Source organism: Bufo gargarizans, chromosome 8 (assembly GCF_014858855.1).
Source record: "Bufo gargarizans isolate SCDJY-AF-19 chromosome 8, ASM1485885v1, whole genome shotgun sequence".
In the NCBI taxonomy this organism is placed as follows: domain Eukaryota; kingdom Metazoa; phylum Chordata; class Amphibia; order Anura; family Bufonidae; genus Bufo; species Bufo gargarizans.
This window is the reverse complement of record NC_058087.1, coordinates 67,679,147-67,692,618: the sequence shown is the minus strand read 5'-3', so window position 1 is coordinate 67,692,618 and position 13,472 is coordinate 67,679,147. Positions and strand designations below refer to the sequence as shown.

The 13,472-nt window shown below is 43.8% G+C and overlaps 1 protein-coding gene across 1 annotated transcript in view; it reads left to right on the top strand.

Annotated features, from left to right (window-relative positions):
* The window catches only part of SLX9 (SLX9 ribosome biogenesis factor), a 156,053-nt gene extending 142,908 nt beyond the window's left edge, over positions 1 to 13,145 (top strand). The window contains exons 5-6 of the mRNA XM_044302935.1: positions 1,547 to 1,618; positions 12,418 to 13,145. Of these exons, the coding sequence (XP_044158870.1) occupies positions 1,547 to 1,618; positions 12,418 to 12,541 (196 nt within the window). The 3' untranslated portion in view covers positions 12,542 to 13,145. The remainder of the gene's footprint in view (positions 1 to 1,546; positions 1,619 to 12,417) is intronic.
* The last annotated feature ends 327 nt before the right edge of the window (positions 13,146 to 13,472 follow it).

Genomic DNA, 13,472 nt, shown 5'->3' with positions numbered 1-13,472 from the left:
CTCTCCTTCGCTCACTGTTGAGGGGGATGATGACAATAACAGGCTGTGCTCTTGCTTCCTGATGTCACATGCAACTTATCCCATCCCTTAAGGGGCCTATCCGTTTTAGCGGTCTGCAAACCACAGATCTGCAAAGTACAGATACCGGCCATGTGCGTCTCACATTTGTCCCTTCCACAACTACTGTACTATAACAAATGCCTATTCTTGTCTGCAAAACGGACACGAATAGGACATGTATTTTTTTTTATTTTTTTTTCGGGCCTCTGAACTTTTGGCGGCACCAATGAAATGACTGGGTCCACATCCAATCCAGATGAGATAGAAAATATGGTCATGTGCATGGGGCCTTCTAGAGAGACGAGCTATTCATACTGCCCTCTCTGACCTCAAATGAGTGCTGCTCCCTGATATTGCCCCTAGAATATTAAGCCTGGTGTCATTTGAAAGCTACAATTTGGCTTTGACATGATACCAAGGTGTAAACTATGTTCCTAAGATTCTAGCCATGCATTTACAGTTATAGCACATTTCAAACTTCCTTGGCAGGGTTAAATAATGTTCCCACCATCATGGTGAATGGCATTTGGTTAAAATATTCTATCCCTTCTTGGTAGGTGGGGTCCAACGCTGAAAGCAGCTCAGTCCCCCTGCTATTGTGAACAACCAGGTTTCCTAGAGGTTGGGCTTCTACCAAATCGTGGATAGGTGATGATTGTTAATGACTTTGCTGCAGCTCTGTCCTTATCACAACTCAGGAGGCAGTTGAAGGATGGAACTGGGCATCTGCATCCACCTCAGCACGGTGGACACAGAAATAAGAGGAAGAACAAACAGCAGGTGGCGCTATACAGATGCATTTTATTGATTAACTTAACGGTTATACTAAATTTTTAATTACATGCAGTTACAAAAGTGTTCAGATTCAGGTGTTGGTTTGAAAACTGCAGAATATTTTTCGTAGGAAAACTCCTTTTAAGGAGCCTTTCACATGGGCAATTTAAAGTGAAAGGGGGACAAACAATTGTGCTTACAATTATTCTTCCTCCTTTCACTTTTTCATGCTGTCAGCAGCACATCTCGTGCAATGTACTACCAACAATCGAGTATTTTTAGGTGCCGCATGAAAGATGCCATCACCCACCAAACAAATGTGATTTGTCGAGTAATTGGCAGCACTTTCACACGGACGAGTTATCGGGAATGAGCAATTGCGCAAACGTTTGTCCCCAGTAATGGGCCTTATCCTCGGCATAATGTGAGAGTCCTAATCTTCATTTGCCAAAACGGTAATAAATACTTAAGGAGCTTTGTACAATATTTCAAGGTTCCAGTGCAGGAGGATAGTAGTCGCCCCCCCCTATACCCAGAAAGTTACTCATACAGTGTGTGTTTCTTTTCTCAGTGTTGTTTAGTCAGCGGATGTCTTCCTATTATGCAGGCATGGGAGAGCTCTATTCCTCAGGGCTCCTGATGGCATTTGTGTCTGTTATATGTAATTACATGATGATCTCATGAAATCTCTTTACTGTTCCTCTGCATTCAGGGCTGTAAGGAAGAAGAAGCCAGAGCCAACTGATTACAGCAAGATGAGGCCTGGACAGAAACGCAAAATTATGTAAGTACTGAAAATTAAGAAATTAAAAAGGTTTTCCAGGATTTTTTTTTTTTTTTTTTTTTTTTTTTACTGATGACCTATCCTCAGTATCTGATCGGTGGAAGTCTGATACCCGGGACCCCCTGCCGATCAGCTGTTTTGATGTATCAGAAAGCCATTTATGTCTGCAGAGTTTAGTAATAAATCCAGCAATTATTCTCTTTAATTTTTCCTACAGTCCTTAAGGGGTTTTCTATGGCGTAGATATTGATGGCCTCTCCTTAAAGGTGTTGTCTCACTTCAGTAAGTGGCATTTATCATGTAGAAAAAGTGAATACAAGCCACTTACTATTATATTGTTATTATCCATATTGCTTCCTTTGCTGACTGGATTCATTTTTCTATCACATTATACACTGCTTGTTTTCTTGGTTACAGACCACCCTGCAGTCCATCAGTGGTGGTCGTGCTTGAACGCTATAGGAAAAAGCACTAGACTATGTGCGCTCCCATTGTCCTGGCCACCAAAGAGGCTGATGCTTTTTCCTATAGTGTGCAAGCACGACCACCACTGATGGATTGCAGGGTGGTCATAACCATGGAAACGAGCAGTGTATAATGTGATGGAAAAATGAATCCAGCCAGCAAAGGAAGCAATATGGACAACAACAATACATTAGTAAGGGTTTTGTATTAACTTTCGCTACATGATAAATGCAACTTACTGAAGCGAGACAACCCCTTTAAAACTCAGCTGTGTCCGACAGCAGGCGTTGCAGGAAACTATACAGTGTACAGGGCTGGAATCGGGGGCGAGTGGGAACTTAAAGTGGCCCTGGATTTAAAAAAAAAACTAAGTGCCCCCGAGTTGTAGGCGAGTGCAAATTAACAGAAGGCGGGGCCAGCAATACCATAGTGCAGCACAAAATACCGCCCCAGCAAAACAAAATACCACAGTGCAGCATAAAATACTACCCTATGATCATACTGAAGATGGTGTTACAGTTGAATTCAGGAGGGCACCTTTCGCTGCTGCCCAGATGCATAATTACCTGATGCTCCTAAATAATTAAGGCTGAGAGCATCAGATCCTTATAGACCTGGCCCAGTGGCCACGAGAAGGGCTCAGGGTTCCCGCTGGGCAACAGCCCAATGGGAAATTTCCCTGAAGGGTATATGGCCAGTCCAGCTCTGGCTGGAAGCAAGAAGACTGTCTACTGTGTAATGGCCGTGGCAGGGTACTGCAGCTTAGCTCTCATTTAAGTGAATTGGAGCTGACTAGCGGTGTACATCAATGCCAGAAACTCCCGGTAGACAGACTCTCCCTTCCACTGTATAGTTTCCAATGCCGGCAGGTGTCCAGCATAGCTGATCAGAGCGGTTGCTGGTTGTTGGACCCTCACAGTCTGAAATTGATGACCTATCCTGAGCATAGGCCATCATTATATTAATATTGTAAAACTCCTTTATAGAGCTTTACCAAGCTTTAAATGTATACTGTAAGTGGCTGGGACCTCCACTTATCACAAGGACAGGGGTCCTGTGTCCCCCTTGTATGACGGAATTGGCAGTGGAGCAAGTGCGCAGCACTGCATTAATTTCATGATAGCCAAGTACGGTAGTTTGCTATCTCTGGTTCTCTGCCATTGTACGTTCTTGTGATGAGCGGGGGTCCCAGCTGTCAGAAACCGACTGATCACTTATTTCCCATCTTGTAGATGGGGGATTAGTTTAAATGTTGGCACAACCAGAAACATTGGATATTTAGTAGTGGATCTTATTAATAATTTAGCGTCCGTAGGGCTTACAAACCTTTCTCCAAGGAATTAAAAGGCATAAAGTATTGGCCTATTTGTTTCACTTACTTCCTGTCTTGTGATTGAGAAAGCTAGCCTGCCCTAAGTGATAATTCATGGAAGCCTCAGTTCATCTGTGTATGTGTTCTTACATGCAGCATGTACAGTATGTCACCTACTGGCACAGAAAGCTTTCTTCATTATGTGCGCAGCCTCCTATGACTATGCAGTATTTTTACTGCCAAAGCTGGGATCTTGCCCCATGTCCTGGCAGATCAGAAAAGCTTTTCCCAAACCGAATGCATCCAAATATGCCCGCACCTTGTTATCTGGGACTACTACAAAATCTCCAAAGCACAAGTAATGTTTATATGTGAAAGCATTGAGAATTGGGGACGTTTGTTCTTATTGCTCAACTTATTGAACTTGGTAATCTTAGCTTGTTTTGGCTCCCTGCGAGATTGGAAGTGGCTTGGTCCCGTGACTGCTGCAGCCAATCGCTAGTCTCGTATGTCACATGTTCTGGAACAGCACATCAGGGAGCAGAAGTGGGTGGGACTGTGAACAGGTGATTGAGTTTTTGTTCTTTTAATCGCAGGTTCTGCCCATTGGGTTTCTGCTTTTAGTCCAGCCAACCCCTTTTACATGGGTGAGCAGCAGTACCACAGTGGCACGTGGCTGATGCAGTTTTTAAATTGATTGTTAGGCTATAGTTTACCACTGGCGTTAAACACTTCTGGTAGAGGAACAGCCTTCCAGAGCTCATCGCATCAGGCACTGCCGGAAACTGCCACAACACTGCCCGGCCCCATTGACTATGGGACCCAGCGGGGATCTAACCTGTTTACGGCATTAGTGACCAGATTTGAGCAGACAAATACAGCTGCAAGCAACGTGTTTTTTTAATGTCTGGCCAAATCCTGGCACTAATGCCATAAACAGGCCGGTTCCCCGCTGGGTCCCATTATAGTGAATGTGCTTTGTTCCAGAAAGGTAGTATCCGGCTATGCTGGATGCGATTAACTCCAGCTTGCTTTTCCTCTACCGGAGAACCTTCCAGAACTGTTTAGCGCTAGTGTGTAACTAACCTGGGTAGGGGAACAAACTGGACTTCAAGTATTCACTCCTATATTACCAAGGACCTCTAGGGAAACCTGTATTAAAGGGGTTATTTGAGATGAGAAAAAGGTCTATTATATTCCTAGCCATGACTGTGTATGATAACAGACTTGTTGGTTCTTTGAAATACTATATTTTTCATACTATAAGACTCACTTTGCCCCCCAAAAGTGAAGGAAAAGTTGCAGTGCGTTCTACAGTCCAAATGCTAATGACCGCTTTCCCCCCCCCCCCCAGTCTTCTTCCGGGCCCTACTGTGTCCTGACAGCATACAGCATCAGGACGTAGGCTCGCACTATGACCTGACGCTGTGTGACGTCAGGTCACAGTGCAGCACAGTCTGGAAGAAGACCAGGGAGCAGGGACAATAGAGGAAAGTTTTTTTATTTTTTTTATTTGTTTTACTTCTGGTCTGTGGTCTAATGGGGGTCTGATCTGAGGCTGATGGAGCTTGGGGGTCTGATTTTGGAGTCTCTCTATCAGGTACTTGCATGAACTTCATGCTGTGCTTTGTAGTAGGAGCAGTACAGTTTGATGGGTCATAGGTCTGAAGGTACTTTGATTGTTGGAGTAGGTGGTACTTGGCTAAGGCTGGCCCCTACACATTAGGTAACTGTTGGCCAAACGCTGGTTTGGCTTACTACTTTTTCTCCCAACCCCATCATAAACATGCACGACTGCCATGCATATATCTGTCCGAAACTAGGAGAAGAGTAAGGCAACATTCACATGACATTGAAAAAAATGGCTGTTAAAAACGGCAGAATGGTCCATCTTCAATGCCCGACATAAAAAATGGCCCCCTTCAATTGTATGGGGGCTCTTACTCTGTGAAAATGGACATATGGACATAACAGAACATGTCCTATTTTTGATAAACGTTATTCATGGGCTGCCGAAAAAATGTGTGTGAATTACCCCATAGACTACAAAACAATAGTGTGCGACGGCTTTTAAAAAGAAGTCAGTCACATGGCCATTTCATTGTGTGAATGTAGTTAAAAGCTGCTACCAGAAACATCTTGCAGTGGCTTGTCCCCAAGAACAAAATGGGCAGTTGGAATCTGTCACGTACAGGGGACCAGGCCGGCCCACCGTGTCACGTGACAAGGGTTACCCAAGCTCTTCAGGCCGATTCACCTCACGCCCTCACACGCTGTTACGCCGGGCCGTAACTTGAGCATAAATCGCCACCTTAAGCCTGCAAGCACACCCACACCCTAACACGAAACTTTCACTGCCACCACCCCTCAGTTATAAGGTCGACAGGACACCCCTGAGTGTTCCAATCGCAAGCAGACACCCCCACGATAGCAAGCCTCACGGAAAAACAACATACAGCCTCAGACTGCACACAGACTCTTCATGGCGCTAACAGGTTCTTAAGGTTACAAGACAAACCATCAAACTTTTAGGTTTAATGTATAAAAAATAGACAGTTCTTGCTTACAAAAAATTATTAACAAGAGACATACAGAAGTGGCAAACAATTGTAAAATAAAAAGGAGAAAACAAAGTTCTAATGCTTAACATTTGTGTGGTAAAAGTCCTCTCCTCCCAGGAGATTTGGGCAGAGTAATGGTGCACAAACCAATTTGATCGGATCTCCCACTTTGTGACACCCAAATATCCAGGGATTGCATTTTTATGCCTTTCCTCCAGGGGCAGGCCTGAGGGGGATTCTGACTCCCACCTCTGACTCAGCCCCTCTGGCCGGGCTTCATTACCCATGCAGCCGGGCCCCTGGCCAACTAGGGAACAAGTATGAAAATATTAAAAAGATAGTTTCCCAGTTGCCCTGGTGAAGATGCAGACCCTAGCCCTTCTTCATAATTCATATCTCATCGTTCCGAGTCCTAGCATATCAAACGCTACACGTCCAGGCCACTCGGAAGATGAGATCCTTTTTTGATATGCCATGTCTGGTGTCCATGCAATGCCCCCATCATATCAGAGATGATGAGCTAGGTTTTGGGGACATCCGTTATGAAGGATTACCGATTACGGTTTGTGCTCTGGTTAGGAAGTCCCCATGCTGACACAAGGCACCGGAGAGTCTGCTGTCCCATGTCCCGAGTGTGAACAGCAAATGGGCCCATCCTGGTTAGCATCTCTGTGCTAACTACCCCGCGGGGGGCAGGCTGCTGTTTTCCCAGGTATGAGGCAGACATCTCGGCCTATATGCAGCCTTAAACCAATTCATCAATGGCTGCTGGCCTGGCAACACAAATACATAAATACATACTGTGTGTGTGTGTGTGTGTGTGTGTGTGTATATATATATATATATATATATATATATATATATATATATATATATATATAATATGTGAATCATGTTACATGTTACACCACAACACATAACCATAAAACATAGATTATCATAGCAAACATTATGATAGCTAGTGTTAGGGTGGTCCTTATTCCTGACAGAATCCAAGTTGCGAGGCCTCCTACACATCAGATAGTCGTGTGTATGTGTGTGTCTGCTGCCCACACTCATAATGTATTTTATTCTATTGGAGGCAAGCAAAAGTGCAGGATGAACTGGCTGGCAGGCGTCTGACATGTTGAGGATTTATTGCCGGCCTGGAAACCTCCTGCTTAACCAGTAGACATCACTAAACATACAGAGAATATTATTCTTCTCTAATACGTCATGTTCTAGGGGTAGAGACTGCCAAATATGGCTATAGTTATTCGTTTTCTTAACTCTACTTAGAAAGTCTGTTTTACTTGGATTTCATATTTCACAGAAAAAGAGGTGCATGAAATTAAAAATATGCGGTCTACATAGTTGGTCCAGGTGAGCTGTGATGTATATCCAGAAGTAGGGTTGTGTCTATGTGCAGCACAGATGAGAACTTAAAGGGCATCTGTCAGCAGATTTGTAACTGTTACATGTGCACTTGGCAGCTGAAGATATGTGTTGGTCCCATGTACATATGTGCCCACATTGCTTGGAAAAATGATGGAGCAAATGAGGAGCAACGGAGGTGTTGCCGGTACATCTGGAGCAGTGATGGCGAACCTATGGCACGGGTGCCAGAGGCGGCACTCAGAGCCCTCTCTGTGGGCACCCGCACCCTGGAGAAAGTCTATGGTGTACCAATATGCCTTAGAATTTGCCTGCCATTCAATAGTGCAGGACATGCTATGAACAGCACAGGCAGCACATTGAATGTAGGCAGGTTATTATAGCTAAATGATAAAGTACATGGAAGATATATCATATTGGTGTTCAGGTAAATTGCCGTGTTGGCACTTTGCGATAAATAAGTGGGATTTGGGTTGCAGTTTGGGCACTCGTCTCTAAGAGGTTCACCATCACTGATCTAGAGGCTCAGCTCTCTCTGCTACTGCGGCGCCCTCTACACTTTGACAGAAGAGGGAGCGGCAGCTGCAAAGAGAACAGAGCTTCTAGGACAGGGTTTCTGAACTCCGGTCCTAGAGACCCACCTACCGGTCAGGATTTGGGAATATCCCCCAGAATGAACACTTGTGGTAAGTTGTGATGCATGGACAATAATTATATCACCTGCTCAATACTAGGGAAATCCTGAAAACATGACTGGTAGGTGGGTCCCAAGGACCGGAGTTGAGAAACTCTGCTCTAGGAGTAATGGCAACCCCTCTGTTGCTTCTAGAGGCTCATTTGCATATATTAATTTTTATAATTCAATTTTTCTCAGCAATATGGGCACTTTTAACATGGGACCAACACAGATGCCTTCAGCTGCCAAGCGCACATTTAACAGATCAGCCAGTTTCATAGGTATAAATCTGCTGATGACAGATGCCCTTTAAACTTCAGGAACTGCGTTGTGATTTCTTGTTGATTACAATGGGATCACCAATTGGTGGCTCCATACTAGGACATGTCAAAGCTTTCCAGTTGCTAAGGGGTCTATATGCAGTCTCCCGTTAATTCTGAGAATGAAGCGGTAGCATTGAAGCTGTAGTGAAGCTTTGGCGTCACAGTTTTTCAGGTGCTCAGGAGCGCTGCTGTGCAAAGGAAAACATTGAAGGGGGACTTAACACTATCCCCCTTCACTCTCAGGATCACTGGGGATCCCAGCAAGTCACATAGTATCATTGGAACAAGCATCACTTTGAGGTGGTAAAACCCCTTTAAATTGGATAGCTTAGCTGCCCTGTTCGCCGTAGGGGAAAGTTTGCCATAAATCCACATCTATTTAAGGGGTATTCCAGGGTTTTGACATTGATGGCTTTTCCTCAGAATAGGCCATGAATATCAGATCAACGGGGGTCCCACACCCTATGCCCACACATATCTGCTGTCACTTTGACGCTCCAGCACCAAAAGTCAATGCGAAAACTGCACATCTCTGTCCATTGTGTAGTGAATGGAGCTGGTAGCTTCTTCCATTCAACTTCTGGTGCTTCAATTACAACCTCCATGTTCCTCATATTAATAGTAAATAACTTCCCCATGTACCTCACATTAACCCCATGTTGCCCATTATGTGAGGAGATATGGAGCCACTTACTATTAATGTGAGGCACATGGAGGTATTAAACTCAGAACACCATGCGCCTCACCTTAATAATAAGTGACCCCATCATCATTTATCTCACATATGGCAAGTTGGCAACATTGGGCTTAATGAGTCACATTAACCCTAGTGTTCCTCTAGTCTATGCCTTCCTTTATTTCAGGCTGGCTTACATTAACTGTAAGTCTCCAGCTCTATGACACCGGTTTGTTGAACAGTGCACACTAACAACCTAACTTATGGAAGAGACCAGACTCTGAACCAACACTGTCGGACAGGCTTGAACTTCAGGCCCGGTGATGATCCTTATCACAAATAGGAAGCAGAATAATTTTTCCTCCCTAACACTTCCTCTCAGCTTTTTTATGGGTGGCAGTGGCTGGCCGTGTCACATTAGAAAGGGAGTAACATTCTCCCTCCTTCTCCATGTGTGGCCGCTGATGAGAACATGGCCTGCGCCTCGTTGTGCTCGCGCCATGTTCTCAGTAGCGCAGCTTAGTATTAAAAAACAAACAATTGAAACAAACTGGGCATAAAAGTATCAAGGCTTCTATACCCGGTGCATCCCTAATTTATATAAGACCAACTTATTCCGCAGCGCTTTACAGACATTTTCATTACTCACTGTCCCCCATGGAGCTCAGAATCTAGATTCCCTATTGGCATGTCTTTGGAGTGTGGAAGAAAACCGTGGTACCCAGAAGAAACCCATTTAAACACAGGAAGAACATGCAAACACCATGCAGATGTTCCTAGGACCCCAGCTCTTCAATGAACCAGTGCTAACCACTGAGCCATTGTGCTGTTCTGTGTGTAATGACCCTACCCTATTCTCATGGAGACTCCTGAATACCCCTAAAATTGGTGTTCTACATCCTTCTCTGAGGATGCGTTTGAAAAAGTGGATAGCCATAAGCATGTGGGCATCTCTTTTCTTCCATGGCCAATTAACATGCTTTATCTTAAGTGTTTTGTTAATAGTGGGTATCCTCCATTTCCTGGTCTTCTCCTTGGCTACCATACTTGCAGCCCGTTAATTGCTCCCTATGATTTAGTTTTGATAACATTAGCATATAAAACATACCATGAGTCACGTCCCCTCTATTTCGGTGCAGCTCACTTCGGACTATACATCATTTGCCTTGGCTGTCGGCCTCCAGTTTCTACTAACGTTTTGATTCCAGACCCTGGGGAGCTATATCCACTTCTCAGACATAACAGTTGATGTGCAGAGAGAGTTGGCACAGCTGCCAAGAGTGGAGAACTGATGTACCAAATCTCAGAACTGTGAATGATTAACACTTCATGTACCTGTGAAAGTTCTCTTACCGTGGCTTCTGCTCTCTTTCATTGCTAGGCTCTGACACAGTTAGGAAACCTTGCAACATGAAAACTATGGAGGAGATTGTCATAGCCCTGCAGCAAGTGGCGGTTAAACAGTCACAAACGCACAGTAATCTGGGAGATAAAATATCGATGTCCTGTCCATGGGAAAGGTCATCAATATCACTTGGTGGGGTCCCAGCACCCCTGCTGTGTCATCTGTTTGAGGAAGCTGCGGTGCTCTGGTGAGCACGATGGCCCTCCTGCATGCTTACCAAGCACAGTGCCCTATATCATATAGCAGCTGTGCTTGGCGTTGCAGCTCAGCCCCATTGACTTGAATGGAACGGAAGTGCAGCTAGGCCATGTGATCGATGTACGGTGACGTCACAGCTGATCGGCAGGAGTCCCAGGTGTTAATCCCCTCGATGATCTGATATTGATGACATATCCCGAGGTTTGGTCATGAATATAAATTAAAGGTTAACCTTTTAATTATAAATATGACCCTGTGAATGTACAGTTGAAACTAAATAGCTAAGCACTTAATAAGATATATAGAAGCATTAAATTTTACTGTGCAGGAGGCATGTCACTTAAAACCACTGGTGCATAATCACATTTGTAGATTTGAAACGATTGTATTTAACTGACCATGGATTTACAACCATGTAAGTATTAAGAATAACAAACCATAGAAATGCATTGATTTTACTTACAGTTGCCATCAGAAAGTTTTAGAGGGTGGCAGACTGGGGAAATGCCCAGGGCCCTCATTTCCTAGAGGCCACTGAGCCTTCAAGGGGAAATCTGAGAGTAGAGCATGTAAACCTTCACGGTCATGGCCCAGCAGAGATGTTACAGTTTACATCTTGACTATATAGACATTGTATGTTGGTATTTGTAGACCTTCTCCTAGGCAGCTCTGCAAGTGGAAGCAACCAGTCCTGCTCACATTCTAAGACAGGTTGCTGGTCGCCATTTTAAATAATTTCCTGAGAACCTCTTTAATCTGTGCTACACCATCGGCAATATCAAGCACAGAATGAACCTAGAGATGGTTACACTACACTAATTTGGTACCAAATGGGAAAATTGCCAGTATACAGGGACCAACTGGCCATAGACCCTACAGGGAAAACTCCCGGTGGGCAGATGACCAGGGGGCTGCCTGAGCCCCCGTTCTTGAGCCAGGTATATAAAGATCTGATGCCCCCAATGTTAAATAAGGTCATGTACTAGGCGGGAGCCACAGGTGCCTTCCTAAATTCAACTGAATTGCCAGAAGTTGTCATGGTCGTCTGGGCAGAATAGAGAAGATGAGAATGGAGAACATCTACCTAAGAGGGCCAGCTTCTGGGCAGTATTTTGTGCTGTACTGTGGTATTTGGTTCTGCTGGGGCACTGTATCGCGCTGAACTGTGGGATTTGGTTCTTTTGGTGTAGTATTTTTTGCTGCATTGTGGTATTTGATTCTGCCGGGGTAATGTTAAATATAAAGCACTATAGTAGTGCTGGGCCCACCTACTTGTGTTGGACTCCCCTACAATATGAGGCCACTTTTGGTTGCTTTTCGAGGGCTACTTTAATACTGTATGGCAGTATGATGATATAATTTGAGAATAGTATCAAGGGGATAGTTTATTCACCCTATGTGCTGGCAATGTTTCAATCCCACATTGGAAGTGGTTGCACTGAGGGAAATAAAATATTGCTTGTACATTCGAAGATAAATTGGAGTGCCGCTGCTTCTTCTCCCTGGATTTTGTGCCACAGACTCAAAGGTTTGGGGTCCGTCCATTCTGAAACTTGCACCCAACATTATATTTCAGTTTTGTTCTAGCCTACTTATCTATTATATAGTTGGTATTATGTTTATATAATGTATATACAGACACCTTCAGTATTTATGGCTTTATACATAATTGTCAAGTGCCTTATTGTGTCCATGACTGCAGGAGATGGTAGGTTTTGTCAAAGGCCCCACTCGTTGCTTGGGTGCCACATGATGCATGATTGCAAAAAGGGGAAGTATATAACAGTTTTTTTTTTATATCTGTTATAGAGAAGAAGAAATTTCTCGTTTTCAGGAGGTGGTCAAAAGCCCTTCCTACAAGGCCAACCCACTATCTGCTGTGACTGAGCACCTAATGAAACGAATGAAGGCAGAGCAGGAGGGTCCTAGCTAACCTCCGACAGTGCTGCACAGTTCACCCAGACCTGAAATCTAACTGAAGAATCTAAAGAAGTTCCAGGCCAAGGGATAAACAATATGTCAACTTATATTAAAAGACAGGCTACATCGGGTAAACTCTAATGAAGTGCACTGGAATTTCAGTAATGTGTATTGTCAAAAACATCTGGCTGCTGTTGACAAGGATTGCCGTATGCTGAATCCAGTGAAATATGTATGAGATGAACGCTCTCCATGTGCTTTACATTTGAGAGTTGGATCAAGGTAGAAATAAGTCCATTTGATATTGCTTGCATCAGTTGTTCTTGGTTTGAGTACAAAGAAACCCTTCTGCCCAACGTATGTAAGACCTAATTGTATTGGATTTGACTATTTGCATTATTGAATAAATCTTAAAACTACAAATGTTATTTAATGTCCATGAACTGCAAGTTCTTAGCCAAATGCATGCAAGACTTCAGGTCTAACGTACAGGAGAACCCTGCGCTCCTACTGAGAGTTGAAGGAAATATTTCATTTTGTAAATTCTGTGATCCATTGGGCAACCAATTAGCAAATTTAGGAAAGTAATTTAATAAATTTGTACTATATGAATCTGATTAATTCATCTCTACTCCTAGGTCTGGGATCAAAAATTAAACTAAGTTAGCTTACTTTTGATGTGTATATTAGAAGATAGTGGGAGATCCATGAGTCTATAGCTAGCCAGTGTCGAAGAGGTGTCCAGCTAGTGCAGAGGACAAGCAGATTAGGTACCATTGCAATCAGGTACATTCAACCCTTTATTTTTCAGAGGCACCTTAGAAAATGAATAGTGACCTGATTGGTTGCCATTGACAACTAGTCCACTTATAATTCATCATTGGATCTTTTGGCCCACCATAGGAAGTGATTCTGATGGCTCACTTACCGTCAATACAGATCCC